This window comes from Anolis sagrei, chromosome 1 (genome assembly GCF_037176765.1).
Source record: "Anolis sagrei isolate rAnoSag1 chromosome 1, rAnoSag1.mat, whole genome shotgun sequence".
In the NCBI taxonomy this organism is placed as follows: Eukaryota; Metazoa; Chordata; class Lepidosauria; order Squamata; family Dactyloidae; genus Anolis; species Anolis sagrei.
This window is the reverse complement of record NC_090021.1, coordinates 97,744,683-97,758,708: the sequence shown is the minus strand read 5'-3', so window position 1 is coordinate 97,758,708 and position 14,026 is coordinate 97,744,683. Positions and strand designations below refer to the sequence as shown.

Below are 14,026 nucleotides of genomic sequence, written 5' to 3'. Positions count from 1 at the left end.
CTCAACGGTCTACCAAGCGATAAGAGGTTTTGTCCCTGTAACACAGGAAAACTGGATTCCATCCCGCATATTCTTCTGCACTGTTCACTTTACCAGGAACTAAGATCTAGCTTACTACTACAAGTTATAGAGTCTTTGACAAACCATACTGACCCAGACAAACTAATTATGCATTTAAACTGCCAAGATTTTAACCATTGCCTTTCAATGGCAAGGTTTCTGAATGAAGTCTGTAAACTCAACGTGTAGCAAAAGTTCCCTTTTCTATAATTTATATTGTATTTTATACTGTCTTTTTATATATGCCAATAAAGGCTTGTTGGGTTGGGTTGGATTGGACTGGAAACTGGTGTGAGGAGAATCAGATCCATGGCAGCTTCATGATGCACAGGGCTGATTTGGATTAATGATTTGGGTGGGTGTATTAGTCTAAAGAGATTCTTTAACTAGTTAGCAAAAATAAGTTAATACAATAATTTCTATTGGGTGGGTGGCTGGGCAGGGTGGGGGAGGCTGTTGCAGCACTAGGACTTTTTCCTACAAAAATGTAATTATCAATTTCTGAGTGGTCTAGTTTAGTATGCAGAAGTTGAATAGAATGTACATGATATTGCAACAATGAGAATGTAAGTCAAAACTCCAAATGACTTCACCAAACAGCATGGGGGATAAAATCAAGCCTTGTGGGATTGCACAAGCTAAAGGCCAAGGATCCAAGCAGGCATCCCCCAGCACCACCTTTTGGGTCCAACCCTCCAGGAATGAGTGGAGTCATTGTCCGTGTATGTGTGTGTCTGTGATAGTGTGTATGTGTGTGTACACACACATACTATCTAAATGCGCTCTCCTAATTCCCCCAAAATAGCAAAATAGGATGATAAAAACCATTAGCAGTGGAATTCCTCTCCTTTCCCCCAATTTGCTATGAAAATATAAATATAGAATAGGACTGCAGATAGGCCAGCCAGTGGTTTTGAAAAAAAAAAAGTACCTTGAGTAACTACTGAAGGAATGGTAACTCAGCTGTTTCAGAACTGAAAATCCCAGCAGTTCAAGCTAGCTAATGGTGGGGGTGCTGGGAGCTGCAGTTCAGCAATATATTAAGGACTGTGCAATTCCCACTCCTGATACAAAATATAAAAAATCTCCCCAGTAGATCAATCTTGTGTACCAATTTCTGTGATATACCGTATATTGAAGCATCTTTGTCAAATCCAACAAATCTGGACCCTTTGGAACATTTCAGGTTTGCCCAAATACACAAAATATGTCCCCTTCTCACTATATTATTAATCCTGCTTTAAAATAGGAAGAAAAACCTCTTTTATCCAAAGGGTTAGAGAGTGAGTCAACCAAGCAGATATGTTGTGTTCCCATTTAGCAAATTGTAGTTCTAGTGGCTGTGATCCAGCCTTTCCATTTGTGCCTTTATGTGGTGCATATAACGGCAGGCTGGCTTGGAGCCTGTGTGTTAAAATAAAAAATGATACAGATGTTCAACTGCTCAGTGTCCTCAAATTGCAACAAAAATGTGCTCCCAAGTGTTTTGTGTGCATATTTTTAGGTTGCTACAATGTTCCCAATAGTTTAAGCAACAGTATTATTGCAATTACATTTTTTCTTTCACCTTCAAATATGTTTCTCAATATCAACCATAATCGCTTTGGGGCCGAATGGGATGGGCTTTAAAGAAAAGCACGTAGAAGTATGGATTCTATGGATTCTGTGAACCTTTCCCATTACCCTATTGATAGGGACTCAGATATTCTCATCAAGTCAGTCTCTTGACCTGAATCTCATTCTAATGATGACAGTTATTATAAATTTGCTCCATGAATACCACCATCACAGATTCAGGTTCTACTCCCCAGTCACCTTAATTAAATCTAAGATAACTCACATTATCAAACAAAACTATGGGGAACATTGTACTACAGTATTCTAATTAAGAATAAATGAATATTTAACCATAGCCTTACATTTATATCTAATATTAGAACAATGGCTTTTAATGTAAACTCTGTAGCAGTGCTAAAGGACAGTCATAAAAGAAAGCATAAAAACCTCTCAAAGTTCAAAATGTAAGCAAGAAACATTCACAACACTTTCTGATATCACGCAACTGTGTAAAAAAACTTACATAAATTATTCCTGTTTGCATATGAAAATGAAAGAAATGAAGATAGACACGAATGAGGAGGTGGTACTTGACTATCTTGTATTTCCAATGTATATTTCCTTCTCAGCAACTGCCCTAAACATATCTTTAATTGTGCCTATCTTTGGAATAGAAGCATAGAAAAAACTCAGACTTACAACCATTCAACTTGAATCCCATACAGCAGAAACTGGAAAGCATATAAAATGCACCCTTGGTATCTGTTTTGGTTGTGTTTCAGGGCCCACTATGGATACCTAAATCAGTGGAGGCTCAAGTCTCATTATATAGTGTATAATGTAGTACAGTGGTGCCCCTAATATAACTTTTCTTTAAAAATGCAATAGTTATGGAATCCAAAGTAACAGAGGGCCAAACTGGGCAAGAATGCTACTTTGGACAAATCGATCTATGGAGCAGAGCCCCACTCAATCCCACCATTGAAATTCCGCCTATGCCACTCTACAATGTCCATTATGCTTTCCTTATCTAGAGCAGTGGTCCTCAGCCTTTGGTCCTCCAGTTATTTCAGACTTCAACTCCCAGAAATCCCAACTAGTTTACTATCTGTTAGGAGCTGAAGTGCAAAACAACTGGAGGACCAAAGGTTGGGTACCACTTATCTAGAGAGAAGCATGTCGTTCTCTGTCTCTGTATATTAAAAACATCATCTTTTTCTTGAATATGAGCTGGCAGATAACTCAAGGCTCACTCCCCTCCCTTAGAAAAAAAAGGTTGGGTGCTTTGCTGAATAAAACAAACTAGCAGTATAAGATTCAAGCTCCTTCCTGTTGCCAAATGCTATAAATCACTGATCTTAATAATGTGTCTCCATAATTGTCCAAAATAACTGATGAAAAAGACTGTATGCTTGCTGTCATGTTAAAAAATTCTCTTTATCTCATTGGGTGGGGCTGAAAAAGCTACAAAAGTGCCCACAAATAACTATTCTTTCTAGTGGGCAAAACTTTCTGCAGAAGACCTGTAACAAATAATGGTGATCATTCATTCCTTCAATAGTGTAAATTTTCAGAAATGTTCTGTACTTAGGATGACTTTCAGGATTCAGGGAAACACCTTTGAATCCTTTCTGATTAGGGATGGAGGAAAAATCTTTGGTATCCAATTTTTCAGGCAACCTTACTTACAACAATTAATGCCTCCCAGATTAAAAGGTGAATGTAGATTTGCACACCCATTTTTCTCCATTTTTTTAAAGTCATACAAAAATGCATGTTAGGGAAACTGCAAAAATGCTGGAAAGTACATGCAAAAGCCTGTATAAGTACAATTGCTTGCAAAAAAATGGACTCTATCTGGGAGAACCGTATATTGATGTGTCCATTAGAAAATGCACACAAAGCATCCATACTATGTATTGAGATGTTTTTAAAGAAAAAATGTTCAAATTGGATATATTGGGTCTGAACCATGAGAAATGATTAGCCAAAATATGTCCCATTGCACATAAGTCCCCTTTGTGGGGAGAAGGGCGGGGTAGAAATAACTAACTAACTAACTAAATAAATAAATAAATAACTGACCCTTTATCCCAGGTAAGATCTGGAGCGCTGAATTCCAGATTAACATAAGATAGTCTGACCATAAGTGCCCAACTGCCGCAGAGATGGGAAGGAATCTTGACTGTCCAGTGGTACAGAACATTGTTCAGTGCCAGCAGTCAGGCACTCTTAACACCCCCCTCATTACCACAGCAGTCAGTGAGTATGACATTAAATGATGTCCATCAGAATACTAGAATGATGTGGGAGAGAGAGGCAAAAAAATGAAGAATTGCCCCCTCCTCCTTCATCAATTGTCCCGGTGCCCCAGCTGACATAATTACTGGTTATGAGTGATGTCCACTGGTCACGACTATAACAAGAACAGGAGGGGGACAGCGAATACCACCCTGTGTCCATGGCCCACCCAAGCTTGGAGAATATAGGATGACCATGTAAACAATTGTGGCCAGAGCAACCTGTGACTTTAATTAATGTGGTTTAAGACTGCATTAACCCAAATCAGTTCCATGCAACATGGGGCTGCCATGGAACTGATTTGCCCCCTTTTGGATAATGGATTAGTGCAGATCTGCCCCTAGTCAAATGTTAAGACCAACATCTGAGGCTAAGTTATACCAAGTAACAGAGTCCTGGATATCTCATAGAAGAAAGTAAAGTTTGAAGCCAAACTATGACCCCCATGGCTGTCCCCATTGTAGAAGACTGGAATGCATTAAATTGATATCCTGCTTGACTGAGGGACTGTTAACTTTGACACTACAAGTTAAAAAGATGATCATTCAAGGGGCCTCTGGCTGACAGCCTTGGCACCAAAGCCTCAATCAGCAACCCTATAATCAGTATCATTGATCCTCCACTGCCTGTCTTTTTCTTCTCTTTTGCTAAATCCTGCTCACTGTTGGACTTGAGAAATTTTCGCAATGTATATTCTCATAGTAGCAAGGAGAGTCTGGGTGAATGAGATTTCATACCTGATCCCGAAACTCAACTTTCTGTTACCTTATTTCAGGTGATTATTCCAAATCTTGACAAAAGCAATAATACAAGAGCTGAAAATTTCAGTATTGAATGCAACATCATGTGCACTTGCAAGTTTGGCCTTGATTGCATCATTTTCAGTTTTCAGCTTTTGATTAGTGCTTACTTATTGCCATAAATATCCCTGATATGCTGTGTCGGCTCTAACCAGAAAAGGCACAACTCCTATCCACATGAGCACGCCTAAAAATAGATAAGCAAATAGACACACAGCAGGGCAGGTAAGTGAGATGCAGTTATGCATCAGTAGGCATCTCTCTAATTAATATGTAAGACTTCCCTAAAAAACATTTTGAGAATCATGTAATCTCAAAATGGCATCTCAGTCTCCCTCATCTTTCACTTTAGGGGGAAATGATGGTCTCCCAAGTCACTGTATGCATTTTAATATATTTAAAAGAAATATTTATGAAAGTTCACACATTCACTCACTATATTTCAAATATTATGATTTATGTATTTATTGTGTCAGAAGTGAATTGAGAATACAGTTATAATGTATAGAAAAACCACAAACAAAGTTAAAAACTTAGCATTATACCAAATCTCCTTTGACCAGAAGCTGGCCACTTCGAATGCCCCTAGTGTCTCTGTAAGAAGATCCTCCATTGTGCGTTTAGCAGGGCTCAGACTGCATTGTAGTAAGTGGTCTGTGGTTTGTTCTTCTACACACCTGCATGTCATGGACTCCACTTTGTAGCCCCATTTCTTAAGATTAGCTATACATCTCGTGGTGCCAGAGCACAGTCTATTCAGTGCCTTCCAAGTCACTCAGTCTTCTGTGTGCCCTGGGGGCCATTTCTCATCCGGCCTCAGCCACTGAGGTTCCGGGTTTTAACCTGCCACTTTTGGACTCTCAAAAATTCCTGCGGGTATCTCTGTAGAACTTAGGGAATTATTTCTTGATTGAAAACATTGGCTTGCTGGCTGATATTCCAACAGAAGATTCGCTGGAGATGTCTTGGTCCTTTCATTACAGGCTGCTACTTCCCGACAGATGTCAGGTGGTGCAATACCAACTAAACAGTATAATTTCTCCAGTGTGCAGGGCATAGACATTCTGTGATAATGCGGCATGTCTCATTAAGAGCCACTGGTTTAATGTAGTGAGATGTATTCCACACTGGGCATGCGTATTCAGCAGGAGAGTAGCAAAGCACAAGGTCAGATGTCTTCACTGTGCTGGTTGTGATCCCCAGGTTGTGTCAGCCAACTTTCATATGACATTATTTCTAGCACCCACGTTTTGCTTGATATTCAAGCAGTGCTTCTTGTAAGTCAGAGCACTGTCCAGGGTAACTCCTAGGCAGGGCTGTAGCCAGAGGGGGAGGGGTTAAGGGTTCTAACCCCCCCCCCGAAACCTCGTTTACTCATGAATTTTAACTGATTAACCAAATTATGAGTAAGCCAGGTTTCTTTTTTAACCTAACACATTTCAGGGCAGGGTTAAACTTTTAACCCTCCTCCCCCTGGCTACAGCCCTGCTCCTAGGTATTTTCGTATGATGCAATGCTCCAGTGGCATTCCTCCCCAGCTAATCTTCAGAGCTCAAGATACTTGATTTTCTTAAGCTATTGTGATGATAAAACATTTAACTTTTCATCTAACAAATGTAACAACCTGTTGCCCCAATTTGCATCATGTTTCTGTGCATTATTTGCCTCTCTCTTCCTTATTATAAGATGTCTAGGCACCCTGATTTTGTGCCTCATAGGCAAAGCAGGCAGGGTGAAGATGACTAATGGCAGCTCATGTATCTTTTAAATTTACTGCTTTTTTAAAGCAAACTGTAAACTGGTTTGCCTCTGATGGTCACCAAAGTAATGCATTTGTATAGCATTGTTCTACTATGTCATAACTGAATTGCCAAGCGGATTATCTTCCAAGAAATGGAACATATTCAATCTCTAGCCCCTCCATATACCGCATTTCAGATAGCATGTTTTGAAACCTGTCTTCCTCTTATTTTCCCATTTTTTCTTTAGTTTCTTCCCCAGTTCTATTACAGACATTTCATGTCTTGTTCATTGTAAAATGTAGTACAGTAGTACAATTGTTTCCCCTCTCTCCTCCCTCCCTCCCATCTTTTGTAATGGTTTTCTTTGTTCTGGATAGGACACATTACTATTTTATATATTTATAACAGGTACCTTCCAAGATGACAGCGGTAGGTTGAACCCCCTGGTTAAATGTTGTTTGTAGATATTTCTAATATAGAATTATTTATGTTTCAAACTTATTTGAAGCACTCGATCTAAAGTTACAAGACTTTCTCTTTTTAAATAAAGTTCAGAAATGGTTCCCATTCCTTTTTGTAGTCTCTCCTGAACATCTCGGGGTCTAGACTAATTCATACAATGGGATGTAGTCAGTCAAATAGCCTGGACCTGAACCATCTAGGGGTTTAAAGGTCATTAGCAGCACTTGGAATTGTGCCCAGAAACAGACTGGCACCCAATGGAGCTGCTGCAACAGGAGGGTTGTCCGCTCCTTGTAGCCAGATCCAGTTAGCAAGCTAGCTGCAGCTCTTTGGACCAGCTGAAGTTTCCAAGAACTCTTCAGAGGCAGCCCCATGTAGAGCGTATTACATTAAATCTGGATAGGTTGCAATTAAGGCGTGTACCACAGTAGCCAGACCTGACTTCTCAAGGAATGGGCACAGTTGGCCCACAAGTTCTAACTGTCCAAAGGCTTTCATAGGCTTTTGAAGCTTGGGCCTCCAAGTTACTTGGGCCTTCAGATTTAGTGCCAAGTCCAGGAGGACCCCCAGGAGGAGACTGTGGAGCTGTGTCTCCAGGGAAAGGTTAATCCCCTATTCCCTGCTCTACCTTCCAACTGACCAAGATTACCTCTGTCTTGTCTGGAATAAGTTTCATTTTGTTTGCCCTCATCCAGTCCATTACTGATGACAGTCACTTGTTTAGGGTCAGGACAGCCTCCTTGGCATTAGGTGGAAAGGAGTAGTAGAACTGAGTGTCATCTGCATATAGATGGCACCGTACTCCAAAACTCCAGATGACCTATTCCAGTGGTTTCATATATAAGCTAAACAGCATGTGGGACAAAATGGAACCTTGAGGAACCCTACAGGTCAATGGCTAGAATTCGAATAGGAGTCTCCCTGCTCCACCTTCTGGGTATAGCCCTCTAGAAAGTACCAGAGACACTGTAAAACAGTTCTTCCCAGTCCCATCCCAGCAAGACAATCCAAAAGGATTCCATAGTCAGTGGTATTGAAAGCCGTTGAGAGATCCAGGAGAACCAACAGGGACACTCTTCCACTGTCTAATTCTCTGCATAGGTCATCCACCAAGGTGACCAAAGTTGTCCCTGTTCTATAGTCATGTCTGAAACCAGATTGAAATGGATCTAGCTAATCTGTTTCATCCAAAAATCCCTGGACTTGGGATGCCACCACATACTCCAAAACACAAAATTGTAATTCATGGAATATTAGAATATAAATTAGTCCAGAATATAGTTAGCAGAGGAGAAGAACCCTGTCAGCTCCCATAAAACTTTGTTTTAGAGTGGCTGGGGACTGGGGGGCACATTTTTCGGGGGCTTAAAAGGCCTGGCATTCCTGCCTGCTTGAGGTTGTTGTTGTTTTAGTTTTAAAATCACTCTTCTCCATTTCCATTCCAGTCCAACTAACTTTTCCCCTTCTTTTCCATTCTATAATTCTTGTCCAACTAATTTGAGATCCAGAAATTGTTATTTCTAACCTGCCAAACAACACAACCAAGTGATGGATTATTTTCAGTTCTCTAATTCCTCCCCTAACGTAGCAAGTCTTTCTGTTTTATTGAAGTTGACAGAAGGGGAGGCACGCATCTAACAAATTCTACCAAATTTCAATCACCCAATTCACTAAAGCATATTTTTAATTTCAGTGTTAATTGTGGAATCTAGTGACTTGGGAGGGAATACAATAAATTAGCAATTTATCATGTTAATTATCCAGTTAATTCTATGCTTTGAAAGTAATGAATCCACATACCCCCCCCCCCAAGGAGGAGGATTCCTGTTAAAAGAAAGCAACACATGAGCTAGCATCTTGTTCAATATTTACAGGAATATAAACTGGATTTATGATCTTTCAATTTATGGTATTCATATTTATACTTGTTAAAGACCAGTTGTGACACACACACACCAAACCCTCTTCATAAATTTGGAAGCATACCAACTGAAGAATTTTTCAAATCAGGTTGATGAGAGATGATAACTGCAGAGCTCATCTGACAATGGAGTATGTTGAAATAAGATGTGACAGAACCCAAGGAATTTCTCTAGCTGACCATCTCAATGCAGCCTGTGATTGGGTGGGCACTGCACTTGTCATTTACTAGCACCCAATCTTCAGTGCCTCAGAAATACTTTGCTTGAGACACTGCCTGGCTGAAGAAGTATGGTTTTTTTGAGAGTGATATCATCAGAAGTAACTATGAGGAAGCAGTTCCTCTGATCTGGTGGTAGTCTGCATGGTTTAGGCTTTCAGAATATTTTCTCATCAATGAAGGCATCAAATAAATATGGGATAGGACCCACTGATTAAGAACATGTTTCAGCAACCTATGTTCTCTCTATTCCCCTGTAGGGTCTCCATACAGAGACAAGATAACAATAGCAATTCTTCACTTGCAAGAGGAAGGCAAACTCCACATGATGAAGGAGAAATGGTGGAGAGGCAATGGCTGTCCAGAAGAAGAGAGCAAAGACGCCAGTGCGCTTGGAGTACAAAATATTGGTGGCATCTTCATTGTTTTGGCGGCAGGATTGGTACTTTCCGTCTTTGTGGCAGTGGGGGAGTTTTTGTACAAATCCAAAAAAAATGCCCAGTTGGAAAAGGTAAATATTGTCCTTTTTGCATTTACTTCTACAATTATGGTCTAGTTGTACCTTCTGAGCAACCAACTGAAAAGCCATTCTGATGCCTTTCAGAGATTTGCTTACACCATTAAAGTTGATAGTGAATGAGTATTGGAGTTTTCATCTGTACAACTTTTAATCTGTCTTCAATATTTTTAATTGTAGCCAGCTTTCAGGACAAGTGACTATTTCTCCTCTTATTCAAGCTTGAAAAAAGACACCTTTTTTCTCCTGGAAGTTCACTGCAGTTAATTTAATGGATGATGAAGAAAGCACAATCTGTGAATGAGAAACAAAATTAACCTTCTACAAATAGTTCTGGGTTTCTAAATGGTACAACTCTCTATTAATCCAAAGTCAGAAGTCTAGAAAACATCTTTCTTTATGCCCTTTCTGGAAGGTGTTTTTTCTTTAAATATGTGGCTGTAGTATCTGGAAAAGTATTAATCAATATACTTATGATTTACTACTTATTATGGTTTTATATCTTGGACACATTCCACTTTTAATGTGTAGAATGTTGAACTTAGTCTATACTGGATCAAACAAATGGATGTCTCCCTTTTTCAAACAGACATATAAGCATCCATATAAATGTTTTTTCATCATATTTATGTGCTATCTACTAAGCTGCATTCTGTTTCTTATTTATATGCCTTACTTTGTACATATATATATATATATATATATATATATATATATATATTCATTTATTTTTAAAACTGGGAAAACTATGTCATGCATAACTGAGGAGCTTGTGACCAATCCAAGATCCACATATATGTTGATATTTCTTTTACAGATGGTATGGTTAATATTGCACATTAATTTTAAGTGTTTGAGACTTCTGAATGTGTACTGATATAGAGTATCACTTATTCTGAACACTTTACTAGGAACATCATCCTGGCTATTTTATTGATGCTAGTAAATAAGCATAGGATCTCAACAACCTACTTCTACCTGACTTTTGTAATATATTGCTTGGGTAAATTTTGATACTACAAACTAAGGATGGATGAGGTCACAAGTTCCTTATCAGTTTTTTTTTTTTTTTGCATATGTGTATGTTTTCATGAAATTTGTGCTATAAGTGAAAATTCAATACCTCATTAATCATGTAGAATTAATTAATTCGGTTACGTTAATTTTGGAGCTTTTCTTATTTCAATTTCTTATTTTAGAAAATTGCTGCTCTTTTGAGATCAATGATGTATACATCACAATGGCTTTATCAATTTTTGAAGTATGTTAGTTATATTTGGCATCATATTTTGTATTAGTTGGTCTATAACTTTTAAAATCTTTATTTTGTTTATATATAAAGTTGGAGTATTTTTGTCATGAGTTTTGTACTCCAAATGTAATAGCATTTTAAATGGTCAGGTGCATTTTATGTGACATGTGAACAACATGATTTTCTCCCTCACAAAGTGAACCCATAAGGGTATAAAAATGGAAGACTGGGCTTTTACAATGGGTCTTTCTTACAAATCATTTCACATATTGTACTTAAGCAGCTTCTTGAATTGTTCAAGAACTTATGATATGGAGCAGCTTGATCATTTTTTGTGTGGTACTAATAGGATCTTGATGTGTGGATTCTTCTGTTCGGAGATCAGTATTGAGAACATGTGATTGATTGATTGATTGATTGATTGATTGATTGATTGAAAGAATGAGTGGTGATTGGCCATTCAGCCTCAACTTACTCTGGACTCAGGAGCATAACATAATATGCATTAGGGTAGATTGTTGTTCCCCAACATAATCCCCAGTCTTTCTGTCCTTTCCTCTCCATGCCTGTTTACATATTCAACGTAAACATCTGAATGGGTATTTTAACTACATTTAGCTAAATGTGATTGGAGGTAACCCTATTTTTTATGGATCCAAGTAGGGTATAGCCCCCAATAATGGGGATTGATGTTTGAGTCGAATGTATATCCTCCAGTTCCTTCATATCTCATAACAATATGGTATATCCATTTCTCCTTTGAAGTTCACTGTTTGAAGTTATGCTGAGAACTGCTTGGAATGTGACTTATGCATGAAGACTGGTTATCCTTGTATCGTGGTGACTTGAATGGTTATCACTTTGCTGTATAGATCAGCAGCCAGAACATAAATTTCTTATGCAAATATCTGGTGACAGTATGAAACAAACAATGTGATTAATATTTGTCCATCAAGCCAGCATACACAGTTTGTTTCCTTCACCACACAGAGTACCCTGTGGAGACAATTTCACAGTGCCCCAAATTAGCAGTGAAGCAGACCTAATCAAATAACTTCCACATTTGTTGATGTTAGAAACATAGGCCTTTCCCCCTATAGATCAAGTCTCAAATGTTCCCAGTTACCATCTCTACTTTGGTAACTGTTCTGGTTCTCAGAATTTTGCCTCACAAAATTCTCAATTATTTTTATGTGACTGTAGTAGCGATCACTGAAAGCATGCTGAATGTATTGATAATGATTTTCTTTGATAAATACAATTTCAATGGTTTTGATCTGTTCTGGTTAGAAATATTTTTCCTGTGAGGATAACATTATAACTTTAGAAATTTAGCAAATATAGTAAAAGTGTACCAAATAATAGTAGTTGCCCATGCTCTGATATATATAATATGTTTGGCTGCTGCTTTTTCTTATCAGTCAAGGAAAGGAAGATAAGAGGATCCTTGTACTAATTGGCCAAAGGATTCCTGGGCAAACAGACAGCAAGATCATTTGTAATACTTAGTGTACACAATATATCCAGAGTCATTCCACACTTTTCAATAAGCTTTTAGCATTGCATGGGTGAGATCATGTTGTTTGTCTAAATGTGCCTTATGTGTGTACATGTCTATTTTTTGGACTGTGTGGGGGGAGCCATGTTCTATCTCTTTTTGCTCCAGTCGTAATCTCTCTCCTTCAGCCACAGCTGTGAAGCCCTGAGAGAGTCTGCTTTTGCTTATCAATGTGGAGGAGGGAGGCAATTTAGATGATGAGGACTAAGCTCGACACCAAATTGGGAGGGATAGCCAATACTCCAGAGGACAGGAGCAGGATTCAAAACAATCTTGACAGATTAGAGAGATGGGCCAAAAATTACAAAATGAAGTTCTACGGTGACAAATGCAAGATACTCCACTTTGGCAGGAAAAACGAAATGCAAAGATACAGAATGGGGGATGCCTGGCTTGAGAGCAGTACATGTGAAAAAGATCTTGGAGTCCTTGTGGACAACAAGTTAAACATGAGCCAACAATGTAGTGTGGCGGCAAAAAAAGCCAATGGGATTTTGGCCTGCATCAATAGGAGCATAGTGTCTAGGTCTAGGGAAGTCATGCTACCCCTCTATTCTGCTTTAGTTAGACCACATCTGGAATATTGTGTCCAATTCTGTGCACCACAATTCAAGAGAGATATTGACAAGCTGGAATGTGTCCAGAGGAGAGCGACTAAAATGATCAAGGGTCTGGAGAACAAGCCCTATGAGGAGCAGCTTAAGGAGCTGGGCATGTTTAGCCTGAAGAAGAGAAGGCTGAGAGGAGATATGATAGCCATGTATAAATATGTGAGAGGAAGCCACAGCGAGGAGGGAGAAAGCTTGTTTTCTGCTTCCCTGGAGACTAGGATGCGGAACAATGGCTTCAAACTACAAGGGAGGAGATTCCATCTGAACATGAGGAAGAACTTCCTGACTGTGAGAGCCGTTCAGCAGTGGAACTCTCTGCCCCGAAGTGTGGTGGGGGCTCCTTCTTTGGAAGCTTTTAAACAGAGGCCGGATGGCCATCTGTCAGGGGTGATTTGAATGCAATATTCCTGCTTCTTGGCAGGGGGTTGGACTGGATGGCCCATGAGGTCTCTTCCAACTCTTTGATTCTATGATTCTAAGCTGTTCTGGGCTCCTGGGAAAGAAAAGGAAAGACCACCCCACTTTCTATGCCTTCTCCAAGTTGAGGCCAGTTGCTTCATTATTATCTTAACTCCCCCCCCCCCCCCCCCCCCGCTCCACTGGTAAGCAGCAGCAACATCCTCACTAGGAGTGCAGGGAGGATATGGCATGGCATGGCGATCTCAGCCTATATCAGTCACGAAATTTGGCTGCTTTAGGTCTCTTTCCACTAGGCAAAAGACCCAATGCCTTTGTAAGTGGAATATGACAATGCAGCTCGCAAAATATTTTTTTATTCCTTCATCTTGCCCAGCTCCTGTTTACATGACAGTAGAGTCAAGTGTGATAATGATATACCACGACACAGTCAAAACAATGAGGGGAATGCCTATATTTCTAATCTGGCACTTTTAATGTTTGCAGACTTTGTCTTCTGAATGATTTCTTTATAATTCTCTGCTGCTGCTTATGTCCTTAGCCTTTCATAGGAATTTACTGCTCTAGTACTACAAGCAAATGCATAAGTATGAAAGTCTATTTAACTTC

General features: G+C 39.3%; 1 protein-coding gene across 3 annotated transcripts in view; it reads left to right on the top strand.

Annotated features, from left to right (window-relative positions):
• The window catches only part of GRIK2 (glutamate ionotropic receptor kainate type subunit 2), a 650,966-nt gene that overhangs the window by 614,632 nt on the left and 22,308 nt on the right, over window positions 1-14,026 (top strand). For all 3 annotated transcript variants that reach the window (XM_060753092.2, XM_060753091.2, XM_060753090.2), the window contains exon 16: window positions 9,323-9,573. In XM_060753092.2, coding sequence (XP_060609075.1) covers window positions 9,323-9,573 — 251 coding nt within the window. The remainder of the gene's footprint in view (window positions 1-9,322; window positions 9,574-14,026) is intronic.